Source organism: Rhopilema esculentum, chromosome 14 (genome assembly GCF_057945365.1).
Source record: "Rhopilema esculentum isolate cy_ngs chromosome 14, ASM5794536v1, whole genome shotgun sequence".
Taxonomy (NCBI): domain Eukaryota; kingdom Metazoa; phylum Cnidaria; class Scyphozoa; order Rhizostomeae; family Rhizostomatidae; genus Rhopilema; species Rhopilema esculentum.
Genome location: NC_142828.1, coordinates 8909920 through 8924091, shown reverse-complemented (window position 1 = coordinate 8924091; position 14172 = coordinate 8909920). Strand labels below are relative to the sequence as shown.

The 14172-nt window shown below is 34.3% G+C and overlaps 2 protein-coding genes across 3 annotated transcripts in view; both read left to right on the top strand.

The window, feature by feature from the left end:
• The first annotated feature begins 1551 nt into the window (after positions 1-1551).
• Positions 1552-14172, top strand: part of LOC135695937 (RRP12-like protein) — a 70483-nt gene continuing 57862 nt past the window's right edge. Inside the window, exons 1-10 of the mRNA XM_065215166.2 lie at positions 1552-1815; positions 3725-3918; positions 5543-5572; positions 5766-5819; positions 6362-6438; positions 6599-6704; positions 8072-8188; positions 8745-8871; positions 9336-9403; positions 10004-10057. Of these exons, the coding sequence (XP_065071238.2) occupies positions 1656-1815; positions 3725-3918; positions 5543-5572; positions 5766-5819; positions 6362-6438; positions 6599-6704; positions 8072-8188; positions 8745-8871; positions 9336-9403; positions 10004-10057 (987 nt within the window). The 5' untranslated portion in view covers positions 1552-1655. The remainder of the gene's footprint in view (positions 1816-3724; positions 3919-5542; positions 5573-5765; positions 5820-6361; positions 6439-6598; positions 6705-8071; positions 8189-8744; positions 8872-9335; positions 9404-10003; positions 10058-14172) is intronic.
• LOC135694225 (uncharacterized) lies at positions 10093-14119 on the top strand. 2 transcript variants are annotated; one of them, XM_089112501.1, is made up of 3 exons: positions 10093-11106; positions 11449-11667; positions 11948-14119. In XM_089112501.1, exons 1-3 carry the CDS (start codon positions 10931-10933, stop codon positions 11973-11975), a joined length of 423 nt encoding a protein of 140 aa, XP_088968627.1. In that variant the 5' UTR covers positions 10093-10930; the 3' UTR covers positions 11976-14119. The 2 variants fall into 2 exon arrangements, with proteins under 2 accessions (XP_088968627.1, XP_088968626.1); XM_089112500.1 differs by having other exon boundaries at positions 10096-11106; positions 12151-14118.

Sequence of the window (14172 nt, the reverse complement as noted above, 5' to 3'; positions counted from 1 at the left end):
CCAAATGTGAAATAATTGGAAAATGGTGATTGAGACACAATCTGAGTTTTCTAGTAATTGCTGCCCAATGACAGAATAATATTTTAGGTGGTTGTTTTTAATCAGAGAAGACTGTTTTCTTAAGGAGAGAGTTTTGTTTCAAATGTGAAGCTGATGCTGTTTCTTATGAGAATCAAAATTTCATTTTGGAGAAAAGTACCCTCATTGGTGGGGCTATGCCTCACACTGAATAATCATTTAGAACAGCATGGTTTGTTGAAAATAAACAACAAATAATAGATTCCTTGCCATTCACAGTTTACCTTTTAGCTTGACTATACACTTAGAACTATTGCTAAAATGTTCAAATGAAGTTTTAAATTTACTTTTCGACATCATATATATCATTCAATATCCCAAGATTGAGCAAAATTAAAGAATATCTTCTAAATTTTCTGCAGAAGCCTTACAAGATTTATGACTTAACCTAATGCACTCCTTTTAAGGCAATTTTGCCCCTATAAAGAGTCTTCCTGGCTAATTAATAGAGACAGGCAACAGTAAAATTCAAACAAATATAGAACATTACTTCCTCTTGATACAAATAATATCAAAACAAATTCAAATAGCTATGGGTATTCACTGCAGCCAACGATATCTTATAACATAATAAGTTTTTAAGGCTAAAAACCTATGCAAATCGAATACGGGACCACACCAGTTGAAGTATTCACCAGCCACTTATCATTCGGTTTAGTTTTCTAAGCTTACTTCCTTTCACAATAACTGGCTTTCTCAAACGTCTTTTCTGATTATGAGACTTTTTCCTCATGTTGTGGTTCTTGCCTGCCCTCCATCTTTTCAAGGCTCCTGAACCCATCCTTTTGAAACGTTTTGTTACAGATTTCACAGTCTTCTTTTTATTTTTCTTACTAAAGAAATTTACGTTTCTAGTAAACATAATTGGCTTAGCCAAGTTGTTTACTTGATGTCTTTGATAAACATTTGTAAGCACTAAATTTGTCTTGCAATTGATACTATTTTGTGTCAGTACAGGAGAGTTTGAAAGAAATCTGTTGCATTTTCCATAGCTGCTAAACTTCTGTGAACACAGACGTGGCTGAAATGCTATTGCTCTAGAAATTGTCATTGAATTTTTACAGATTCCTAGGAGAAAAAAGAACATCATCAAATGTATTTTTGAAGATTAAAGCTCACATGCAAAATTATTGTAATTTCACTTACTTAGATGTATCGAAGTCACTATGAAATTGTTTTATGAACGCACAAAGCACACATTGATTCACTGATACAAAATCAACGAGTTATCATTTAGGCCTATATAATTTGCCATAAACCTAAAGCATTGATTTTTAGGCGCTAGAACTCCAAAGGATCCTTAAAAAAGATTGTAAATACTAACCAGCTATAAAAGGACATTTTCTCTGGACAACTGAAAATCTGATCGGGACTGCCATCGAAAACCAGCAGTTAGTAAACCGCAAATAAGAAAAACATGAACTTTGCAGGCAAAATGGCATCCACTTGTAGAATATTGTAACGAGGCTAGCCTCATAAAAAATAAGATTCTAAGATGGTCGCACGTGTTGGTTGGTAAGCAGTTTGATATCAGGTGACGAAAAAGTATTATTCTGACTGCTTGAGTTTGTCACAGAATGGGAAAACGTAGTTTTAAAGCTACGAAAAGTGCAAAGAAATGGAGAAAAGGAGAATCATGCGCTAGTAATCCTACACAGCGGAAGTTTAGAGATGAAGTTACCAAGCAGACTATAACTCCTTTTCAAACAGCAAATGTATCCAAGAAATATAGGTCAGGTAAGTGACTAGGCATTTTGTAAAAACACCCGTTTATTGATTATTTATCTCTTTATTCCGCTTAGAACATGAGATCCAGTTTGGCAACAAAAATAACAACGCAAACCTTAGGAAAATATGATATTACCAAGAGTTCTTAGGTGAAAACGAACTCCTTCTGTTTACTGTAGCTTTTTCATGTTTTTGTAAATAGATTGGCAAACTGCTAGATGGAACGATGATTGGGCTCTACTAATAATCAATAAACAAGTAATAAATTGATTGTTGGTAGAGCCTGCTCGTCATTCCATATCTAGCAGTTTTAAAATCTATTTACATAAACAGTGCCGTCGGTACGATATTTATATTGGGAGGGGGGGGGGGGGGGGAGGCTGCCCATTGTATTCCTTCTCTTTCAGTACACTGTTATATAGGAAACATACTACAGCTAGACAATTATTGGGGGAGGGGCTCCAGCCTCCCGGCTCCGACAGGCCTGATAAACATGAAAAAGAAAACATAATACAGTTTAGTGTACATCAAAACGGGGATCAATGTAGTCACTAAATAAATCCATCCATCGATTAACATGTCATTCCCAACCAGTGTTGTGTCTTATTTTACGTTCAGAGAACAGAGAGCTAGAGAAAAGAGGATGTGTCTATTGCGGGTCTTGATTCTAACTGACCGAACTTCAATACAGGGCATATACACATAAAACAAGGTGACGCTATGAAAGTGTTGTTGATTACATTACTGTGGGTATGGAGACAATGAAAGGTGTCAATGACAGTGATACAATGGAAGACATGATTACCTTTGACAATGTTCGCTACAACAGGGCCAGAAAATAAAATATTGTCTCAGAAAACTAAAAACATAGAAAAGCTGCATGAAAGCACTATTAAAGGAATTAAGTAAGCTGGTGAAGCTGCTAGTAAGCTGCTTCAGAAAGAAATAAAAATAGCAATTTCTAACAATAAAATTTGAGCAACATGGAACAAACACTTAACCAAATATATGTTCTAAATATGGACTCTCTTTCATGCCAAATCCTGTACCAACACATATCTAGCGAAACAATCATTTTTGAAATTCAAATAAGAATGATCCTTCAATTTTACCATAAAAGTAGATTACCATTTATATTGAAATCGCATTGGTAACACGAGGGAATATGAAATGTAAGTATTTTTGAATAGTTCCATAAAGAATAAACCTGTAACAAAATGCAAGAGGGATGCCCTTGAAAGCTAAAAAGCATCAACAACAGTACTATGAAACTAACAGGCAAATGCGGAAAATAGTTATTTTACCCAACCAAATGTATCTTGAAGAGGCTGGACACAAATTATTACAACAAGCAACCAAATAATAAAAAATCAAAATTGCCTTAATATCATGGCATTCCTAACACATTTTGCCAAATTACCACATTGATGTCAATAACTCTTTTTTGACACCAGTGTTCTGTTAGTACCGAAAGTCCACAAAATGGTATACCTAAAGGCCTCAGAGTGTGGCTCTCCAACAGAAACACACATCATACTATGATTGAAATCTTTGAACAAAGCACAACCTTCTTTAAAGACCCAACCCACTTTTTATAAACTATATTCAACATGATTGAGAATTTCCAAAACAATTTCCGCTGGTTACATTAGGCTGGCTAACTAATATTGGGTGTGGCATAATATCAAAATGATGTCATCAGAAGTTACAAAACCACACAGACCACAGTTGTGTAGCATCTTCAGTGTAATTACCTGGAGTTGGTATTACATCATTTTTTCCAAGTCTCATGACAAGCTATCCTTGTTGCATTTTTATGTTTTTTCACAAAATTTTTTGAGATAATATTTCCACAGCTTGTGACCACATGTTTATATGGGTGATAGCAAATAATTTACCTGTTTCTTTCAAACTTTAGGATTGACTGCTGCTGCACTGTCAAGGCATCAAGATGAGCTTTCAGTTGAAGATGAAATTATGAGTGACAAAGGGATGCCAAGCTCTAAAGCTTCATCATCTAAGTTTTCAATTAGTGGTTTGACTGACTGCTCTAATTTAACATTTGAAAAAGTTCACAAGCTATGGTATTCACCATCAGAGGAGCACAAACAGGTATATATGCAGTAGTAAATACTTATCAGCTATAATCAAGAGTCTTTCTGTGTCAAATCATCAAGAAAAAAAGAAAATGTCACCCACTATCTCAGATTTTTCTTATTTCCAAATATCATGTACTGACTATCAACAATAGAACATTTTGAAAATTTCAGATTATTACTTTTTCTGAGATGTCAGTATTCAATTTTCCTAGCACCTGCCACTCCGAATTTGCATATGCAGAAAAAGTCTGCAAAACTTATTTTAATACCTCAAAAGTATTAAACAGAGGATGTTTTGAAAAACTGAAAGATCTTAAAAAGACATTTTGGTGTCTAATTTCGTTTTGTGATTTCATGATATTTGACAGGTAGCTCCACCCTGAAATTTTCCAGTTTGCTTTGAGACATATTGAAGTACTAGAATTTGAAATTCTGACTTGGTGTCTCTCCTTGCTCCAGATTTATAAGCTTTTAAAGTGAACAGACAATATCATCATACTTTTTATACACTGATGATGATTATTTCAATGTTTGGTTTGTATTTTGGACATATAACTAACAGTATTTGAAATTTGAAGCTTATCAGCACAGTATGGGTATACAGTAAGCATACCATTCATTTAAGGTAAAAGTTTGTTTTTTATCGTTCTTGTGTAAAGGATAATTTTATGACTACGCCCACTTAAGGGTGGGCAGTATAACCACATCCATTAAGACAGGTAAAAGTTTGTTTTTTATTGCTTTTGTGTAATGGATAATTATATGACTATGCCCACTTAAGGGTGGGGCAATATAATCACATCCACTAAGACAGGTAAAAGTTTGTTTTTTATTGCTTTTGTGTAATGGATAATTATATGACCATGCCCACTCAAGGGTGGGGCAGTATAACCACACCCATTTAAGACAGTTTTATTTTGCATAGATAAACAAACCTAAATAAAGAGCCACTTTCTATGTCCTATAGGCATGAGCTTCTTGAAATTTGTTTAGCTACAGGTCACTGCAAATACTTTCTCTGGTGGCTGATGGTTTTAGTGATCATCCAGTCTGTCACAAGACAATTGTAGTGACTTAAATTACAAAAAAGGACCAACTGCATTTTATGCCAAAATATTTTTATGCCAAAATATTTTTAATAATAAAAATTTTTATAATAAGTTTTTGCACAATTAACCACATCCTTGATAACAAATTGTAATTTTCTGTTAAATCCAGTTAACCAATTATTTCATCAATCTTCAAGTTCTTTTTGCAATGTTTGCAGTACTTTACTTGAGCTTTTGCAATAAAGGAGATAAAGGAGTGTGTTTCCAAGCTCATTTAATTGTCTAATTTTAGCACAAGTTGTTTATGAAAGAAAATCTCTGTCTTCATTTGGCAGCTGATACAGCAATTAATCATGTGCCCTTTTAATTACTGGTTAGAATCAAAAGTTAAACATGAAACTGACACTTAATTTAACTGATCTTTTTCTACTTAAACAGATAGTCACATAGTTTAGAATAAATCTAGTCTTGTCAATTTTCTGATGAGATAATTTCTAACTGTTTCTTGCTTGTTGCCACCCTTATAACCAGGCTTATGAAAAACAGTTTTTTGATCAAAACATCTTATTTTCTTTCTTTCGCTTGCAGATTTGTGCTGTTCTTGCTGCTGTAACTGAAGTATGTGTCACTCTTCAGTAGATTTTTTTTGAATCTGGGATGCATTTTTGAATTCTAAATATTTTCAATGTTTATTTGATAGATGGCAGTAGTATGATTTTATTATTATAATCTCTTTATAAAATTGATAAGATTTAGGCCGTCTTTTGTGCTTTTGACTGTTTAATCATTTAATCATTTTTTAATCATTTAGGTCATTAGAGCTAATGGTGGTAAAGAAACAGAAACAGAATATTTTGCAGCACTGGTAAGTCTGAAGGAAACACGGAATTCAACTTGCGATGTTGCATTACTTTGCTAAATTCAGCTGTAAAGAAATTGATACTTTGCAGTTTTTACAAAATAAGCAATGAGATTCATTAACATTTGTCTGTGTCTTTTGAAAAAATTTGTAGTGGGAGTAAGATAAAAAAACATCCATACTGAAAATACCCAGATATCCAAAGGAAAGATAATGAAAGCAATGATCCAACAACTGAGAAGGGCCCCTTGGAGAATTGTTTCCAGAAAAATATGAAGTTATGAAGTAACTTGTCTTATGTTGTTTCGAGCTTAACCCTATTGACAGTTTGCCACTATTGTTGAAATTCCTCCCAAAAGACACGTATATATAACATTGTCATGCAACCTAAAATAAGTTTATTATGAATGAAGGATAAACAGCGTCAGCAGAGTGAAGAATATGCTGATCAGACAGCGACTCAAGCATCTTTATTGTGTAGTTTGTGATAATGTTGAGGACCCTGCATTGTATGTTTTTGTTTCTCATTCCTTCTTTCTCGTTCCTAGCTGGTGGCTCTTCAGGGAACCAAAGATGAACCGTCAATTGCATCAATTATCTTTTTGCTTAATCTAGTCATCAAAAGGTAACATGCACTTGAATTTTAAATTCAGGATATAATCATTTAAAATTTCTAGGCTAACGTTTCTTCTTGTTGAGCTTGTTTATGCTAAAGTGATGTTAGAATCTTCTTTATAATTTTCTTCGAAGGTAAACGGTTCAAATGTTTCTGTTTTCTCTTTCAGGCTTCCCCAAGCAGTTATTCAGCACAAATTTGCGGAGGTCTCAAAGATTCTTGTAGAAACTCTTGGGAATCAGGTTGATACTGAGAAAACATCAGTGTTGAAAAATGTATGTTTTGTTCATTATTTTTTGATCAAGCCGTTTTTGAAGTTTCTTAGTTTGCGAACTTTACAGTTTTAGTACAGTTATTAATAAAGTAGGTTAAAATAACTAATATAACCCGTCTTGGTAAATTTTTGTTTCATCCAGAAATTCTACTGTTAACAACTGTTGGTGGTACAGAATTTAAAAATGGCTTTGAAGAAAGCAAAATTTTCGCAACATTCTAAAATCGTTTTCGTGTGACACTCCTCAGAGTATAATATACGTCAGAATAATGGTCCGGAAAAACACAATCGAAATTTACACCAAGTTGTGGATCCAAATAGGCCGATCAGAAAAACGCAAGCACATGACCGACATAGTTTACATCGTGTTTTTTTCGGACCCTTATTCTGACGTTTTATACTCAGAGGAGTGTCAGACGAAAGCGGTTTTAGTATGTTGTGAAATGCTCGCTTTCTTCAAAGCCATTTCAAAATTCTACTGTTGTATTTTTGTGCGTTTATTTGATCAAAGATAATTTTTTCAAAAGAATATAAGGCCACTTACGTCCACATTTATCTGGAGGTTTCTAAAGCGGATATCTTCTCTCTTTTTTTAAGTATCTCCGTTCACAAAAAAATCGTTTTCAAAAACCTCTCCATCCACACTTATGCTTCAGGTTCATCTTAAAATTACTAATGACTTTAAGCACTTCACATTCCGCCTTTAACCACTTCACGTTCTGCCTTAGATCGGTTTGTGTTTTTATATCGATGCCGTTGTTTTTTTTAAAAAAGACTCACTGTCCATTTCATTAAGAACGTAAAAACGAGATTTCGAAAATTTTAGTTTAGGGGCTGGTTCAAAAAGCACCGTTTCTTGTGCCTGAATAGGTTATTTAACTGTAGATGGAAACCCTAAGCAAGGATGGAAACCCTAAGCAAACCCTAAGGAAAAAATTTCCTTGAATATGTGTAGTAAAGTTTTAAAAAATGAGTGTAAGCCCGGAATTTGAGTCCAGAAACAACAATATATTTATCACCACAATTCTCGTCTTTATTTTGTTGTTTTGTGATGCTGGCGTTTTGGATTTTCTTATTGTTAAATTCAGGAGATAGGAAACATTGCTACATGAATAAAAGATATGTATAAGATAATGTTCGATTAATAGACCTATCTATGGTTCGATTCATTGCTATGTATATTTTATTTGGATACTTATAGGGTATTTTACATGCTCCATATAAGGGAACCTATAGGATATTTTACATGCTCCATATAAGGGAACCTATAGGATATTTTACATGCTCCATATTAGGAAAATTATAGGGTATTTTACATGCTCCATATTAGCCTTAATTACTCTTTAAACTGTCTTTTTTCACAAACAGCTGATATCTTGCTTGTCAACCCTGCTTCGGAACCAAGATGGAGGCATATGGCAAGATCAATCTACCCGTCAACTGTTTCAATCAATTCTTAGTTTTACCGTATCTGCCAAAGCAAAGGTACTTTGTACTTTTCGGTTGATTAATGAAATGATGTATGGAAAAGAGTTGCTCCGTCTATGATAAACTTGTTATGATGACAAGTGACTCTTTTTTGACATTGTTATTGGTTTTTATTTCGTATCTACACATATTGGTATTGGATCTGACGAAGGCCTGTTTTTCTAACAGAATGATTTATAGACAGTAAAAATATAATTACTATTTAAGAGATGTTAGAAAACGATAATGCATTAAATTTCTTAAACATATTTTGAACATATTTTAGTGTTTCATCCATTCTTTCCAAAAAAAGTTTCATTCTTTTCCCCGTTTTTTGTTGTTGTTTATTTTTTCATGCTTTAAAAGTTATAGGAAAAATGCTTCATTTTGTCGCAAAATGTTTCGACTGTTTCGTCAAGTCCTAATTTTTTAAGGCTTATCTTTTAGTTCTATTTTTAAAAGATTTCATTATGTTTCATTGAATTTTGCTTGGTTATGTAGAAAATGTCGAAGCACCACTTCTTTGGAATATCTTTCGTATTTTCTTTGTGACATAGACCGTTTCTCTTTCAAGGTGCGTAAGACTGCTCAAACAGAAATCGCATCACTGGTCAAGCTGAATCTTGCTAACAAAAAGAGCCACATCACATCTACTTTGGTGACAAAATTTTGTTTGCAGCACCTCCAAGAAACTGGGTCAGGTATAAACAACTTTAGTTTAATTGCTTATTCTATACTTGTAATTTCATCAAAAATTTTTTTTTATAATTTCATTTTGGATACATGAAAAAGATCAAAATTTGTTGATTAAGTCGTGAAAGCTCATTTAACTCTGCAGCTTGTGCTTGGAAATTCCGTAGAAAACTTATTCTAATAGCATATCTTGCGATAGTGTATTTTGTTGTCTCCAGTAATGAAGTTGACTGAACTGAACTTCGGTCACTTCCCCTCTGTCTTCCTTTTCTGACCAAAGCTAGTTGCCACTGGATTCTCTCATTCTCTGACAAATCACTCTTATTGATTGTTCATGCTTGACCTGGCAGCTTTTACTCGCCTTAATTGAAGCTATAAAAAGTTTTGAGTATCCAGCACCCAGTCATAATATTTGGTTGGGTAAACTTTAGCTTTTTCAATGCAGATTGAGAATTCTTCGCGTATTTGTTAGGTCCAATGACGTCATCACTACATATTTTAAATCTGCTGAAAATTGTGCTACCAGCGCTCGCTAGCGAGGTTTGTACCATTTCTTGGAGCTGTAAACGTATTTATTTAGCCAATTTTTGTAGGATAGTTATCATACCTATAATTAATATCTTGGGAATACCTGTCCAGTCTTTTGCTTGTGACAAGATGCAAAAGATCACGGAAAAATGTTTTATTTAATTCACAATATCTGAAATTAGATTTCAAAGTCTTTCCTAATTTTACCCAATTGTTTTTTATGTTATGTTTTGTGGATAAAGTGTATTGAATAAAGTGTTTTTAAAAATTGCAAGCTTGGCAAATTTTTATCAAAGAGGCTCTCCTTTCTAAATTCCAAAAACTACATTGTCCTCACCAAATTTTAAATAGCAAAGTAGTAGAATTTTGTGTGTCAAAACTTTGTTTTTGTCAACTTCTTCATTTATTGAAACTAACAACGAAGGTATTTGCATCTTAGAATGGTACTTTGGACGTAGACTGTAAAAGAACGACTTTAAATTCATTTAAGATGATAAGTCAGTTGATAAACAGTTTTCTCAGACCACACTGCATTGATATATAGGGAAGGTGATGAAAAAGTAATGCCATTTGTTTACGGTAAATGCTAACTCTCATCATTAATTTTTACAGAACCTGAAGGCACTTTCCGAGGCAGTCATGAATCTAATGAAAACAAGCAACACGGTTGGTAGTTTTCTCTATTTTTGAAAAAATCTTGTCTCTTCTCCAGTCCCTAACCCCAGTCACTATACGAAGCTTCATTTAGCTTTCGTTGAGTCAACAGATAAATCATTTGTCGTATGAACCCAAAATAATTTTCAAACGAAAACTGAACTAAATAAAATTAAATGGCAGGAACTTGAAAAGCACGGAAGTTAAAGCTAGATAGATTAATCTAAGCATTATTAGTTTGCTAACACCTCTTCTAAAGTTTCTTTTTTTTGGAGGTGCTTGTACCAAAGTTGCTCGAGTCTAGGGTTTCTTCCAAAAACTTAAGTATAGAGAGTTTCGAATATAAACAATGGGCTCATTTCTGCTTTTGAAATATAACTATAACAACTAGTTTTTTAGATAGCTGCTGATTTCCTTTTAGACTGTATTCATTGACTGGCAGGAATTCATATGTCAGGGTATCTTAGAACAAAACTCCCTGCCACATCTTGGTCCACTACCCCTTTACATCAAAACGGTTCAAGTATCCTTTGTTTTCTAGAAAAATACACACGAGATTGGGATGCGTTTCTTTTGCCCCACCAGTCAAAAATCCTTAAAGGAGACCTGCAACCATAAAATAATATATGTTCGATGATACAAAACGAATACGCTGATTTCGAATTTCGAGTTAAAATTGCCAGAAATTTTGTAGTTTTCGAGTTATTTAGGCTGAAAGTTGCTTATTTAGCCCTTCGGCGGCCATTTTTATCGATGGACGGGCATGCCCGCGAGAGTCTCGCATATAGCTTTTACGTCAGAGGTGAACATTGATTGAAATGCACTTTTCCGGCGCTTCATTGATCCAGAAAGATTGTTCAGAAATTATTCTCGGATCGCACAAAAATGACAAGCAGTGAGGAGAACAGCGAGTATGGAATGGTAAATACGGACGAAATGGTGATTCGACGATATATGTACGAACCATTGCCGAGGGAGAGGAGAGTCAGTGAAGACAAGAGCAGCAGTAATGACGACGATGAGGAGGATTTGAACATCGAAAGAATCGGCAATACTGATTGGTATGTCTGGGATGATGATCATATTTACCACTTTGAATATTTAACGTTGTTTAATCAGATAGTTGTTAAACAGATCATTTAAATTACGTAAAGGACAAGCTAATATGATTATTTTATCTTAATGTTGTCATGATATATTGACATGAGTGATAGGCCTAAATGAAATAGGCCTAAAAGAAAACGTAAGGTTGACTAATGAAGAATTTGGTGGTTAGGGTCACTTATTGGAAATATAGATACGCAAATAGCTATATTTCTTTTAAGAGGTTTCCATGCTCCAATATCCAATACGATAAATGATTTCTCGCAAGATTTATCTTTTTCCTGCACTTGACTTCTCAGGTGTGATTGTGGTCATTGCGTTTCGATGCCGAAAAGCGTGGAATGCCTCTGTTGCAGAGAGGTAGCTTTAACTCTGCAGAAAGCCAATGAAGCTAACTGTGGGTGTATAACCCAAGTTGATGGCTTCACTCCAGTTTGCTTAAATCCCGATGTTGTTGTGACTGCTATATATCAGTATATTGAAGATGAGCAGTTCATTGATGATCATCCAACAAGCGAGTATGTAGTTGTATTTGATTGAAAATCTGAAGAGATTGGAGTACAAAGAGTATCAACCAAATTTGTATCTGTATTTTTAAATGCAAAAATATTATGCAATATACTGTTCATTAACAAAACACTTGTCTGGAAATATCTGAATTTATTTAAAAAAACAATTATTTTTACAGTTCCTCACACTTACCAGTTCTACAAAGAAAATTTTGTCAGTTCTGGTGCTAAGATGTGTTATGCTACTAGAATATGTTTTAAAAACTTGTTTTAACCAATTATATTCTAGGAGAACTTCTGATGCAGTTAATATGTAGCTACCAGGAGAAATCATTTTGATGTTACAATAGTTGCTCCAATGTCCAAGTCCATTATGGTGTATGACCCATATTTAGCACTATGGCCAGGTGTGTCACAGCGACCATCCCCACCAAGAGTTAGAGCTTTGTTTTTAACACTTTCTAGCAATAATTTTTTCTGTTGATCCCAAAGTTTAAACACACTTGGAAGGAGGTATGCATGCTGAATCAAGGAATAAAGGCGTTCAGAAATGGAGTATATATTCATGTGCCTGAAAAGGGTTAACACTTTAGTTGGTTGAGAACCAGAAAAGAGAATGGAAGCAGCCAAGAGAAAGTTTCCCCATGGCATTTTGTTATGCTCAGGTTAACTCCTCCATTCAGTTGAGTGACCCTCTAAACACATCGATTTAACGATTAACATTGTACCACAAGTTGTTTTCTTCTCAATCGTTGTTGGTGGAGAGCAAATGTTGCATCTGATGAGAAGTTGCTGAAGCGAAGATTCAAAAACAATAAACTTTCTTTCCTGGTGGTATGACTGGGGATTTTGCTCATATGGGGTGTCTTCATACTCATAATCTGATTCCTCATCATTCTCTGGCAACCATTCTGGGTCTTCTTTTTCTGATGTTGAATAATGGTCCTGGTTGTTTGGACTTTCAGGAAAATCAGCAATAGCCAAATCAACATTGAAACGGGGCTCATATTGTGTTTCCTGGTCAACCATTTCAATTTTCTGCATGCAACATTTTGTTTGTTTGTTGTCCCCACAAATCGAGACTTGGATTGGTTATTTAGCTGAAAAATGGTTATTTACCATCAATTATTAAAGGGACTACTTACAAAAACTTAAAAGGTTTATATCTATTTATCCCAACCACCATTGGGGGGGGGGGGGGTCGCTTGATTAGAAAGTGATGGGGTGTGCAGAAAAAATTTGCAACCTGACCCTGTCATATTAAAAGTATTCCAAATACATACCCTGTTTCATAAAAAAGTGCAAAAATATGGCACAAAAATGCTAAAATATACAAAGACACACTGTTTGTGGGAGCAGATTATTGAAATAATTTAAATTTTGCTGTGAATGCCCTGTCCCAGACAATTTCCTTAATTTTGATACCCTGTCCCAGAACTTTGATGCAATTCATGAGACCCTACCCCCAAATTATAATCATAAAAGTATAAATTCATTAAGATCTTATAGCAAAAGAAGTTTGCTCACATCTTGTTTTAGTCAACGTTTTTTTAGTTTTTTTTCCTTTCCCTGGTATCTTCTCCTTGACAGCTTGTTTCAGGCCCTAAAATCGTTTGAAGCAAGTTGTTTTCATCATTATCACTATTGTTTCGGTTGAGCTTTACATTTTCGGTTGGTTCCGACACTTTGCTTGCAATGACAGCTGTTTAGGGGTCTTTGTATTTTTGGAGTAGATTTTCTATAACCTTAAGTATTAAGAAATATTGAATTTAAAACAAAATCATTTCTGATGCAGTATACGTATATGGTAAACAGAGATGCTAAACTAGTAAGCTGAAGGGGACGCATCCCCTTGCTAATGTCAAAAAGTCTCTTTTTGGCTTATTGTTAATGTTTCCTGGCTGCTAATGGGTCTCTTTGTAAATGGCAAATAAATTACACTTGTTATGTAATACAGGCGCTGAATTCTGTAAAGAAAATTAAACAAATATCTCTACTCACTTCTCTACTTTGTCGTTTTTCATACGCTTCTCTTCGTTTTTTCTTTGGGCTTCCGGTTTCAATCCATTTTTTTCTTAATTTTAAGTCTTTCGGAAACTTGTGATATGTAATTTTCTTTTCGGGTTCGTTTCTGATTCTATTACTGCTGTTGTTGAAACAGTTATAAGCTGCACAACCGACCATCTTTAGGACGAAAATGACCGTTTGACTGGTCTTGCTGACTGCGATTGAAATCTCAATGTTCACCTCTGACGTCATAAGCGTTGGCGGGGAAGATTTCTCCCGCGAGGTTAAAATCAAACATTTTGAGAGTCAAAAGCGAAGAAAAATTAATTTCTCAAAAAAATAATTATCATTTTCATCTTGTTCAGGTCATAAGCTTTCAATAAAGTATAAGTTTACTTGACTTTGCAGGTCTCCTTTAAAAGGTGCTCTGTCATGTGTTATATACACTATCAAATGTCATACCTGTTTCATTCCAAGGTTGGATGCTTTATATGGTCATAGGATGAT

Excerpts from the sequence above, each read along its gene's own strand:
- LOC135694225 (XM_089112500.1), top strand. The coding sequence starts at position 10,931 with ATGACAAGCAGTGAGGAGAACAGCGAGTATGGAATGGTAAATACGGAC. Across the intron at positions 11,107-11,448 it reads AGAATCGGCAATACTGATTG|GTGTGATTGTGGTCATTGCG; the intron begins GTATGTCTGGGA and ends TTGACTTCTCAG. Across the intron at positions 11,668-12,150 it reads GATGATCATCCAACAAGCGA|TTTAAACACACTTGGAAGGA; the intron begins GTATGTAGTTGT and ends TTGATCCCAAAG.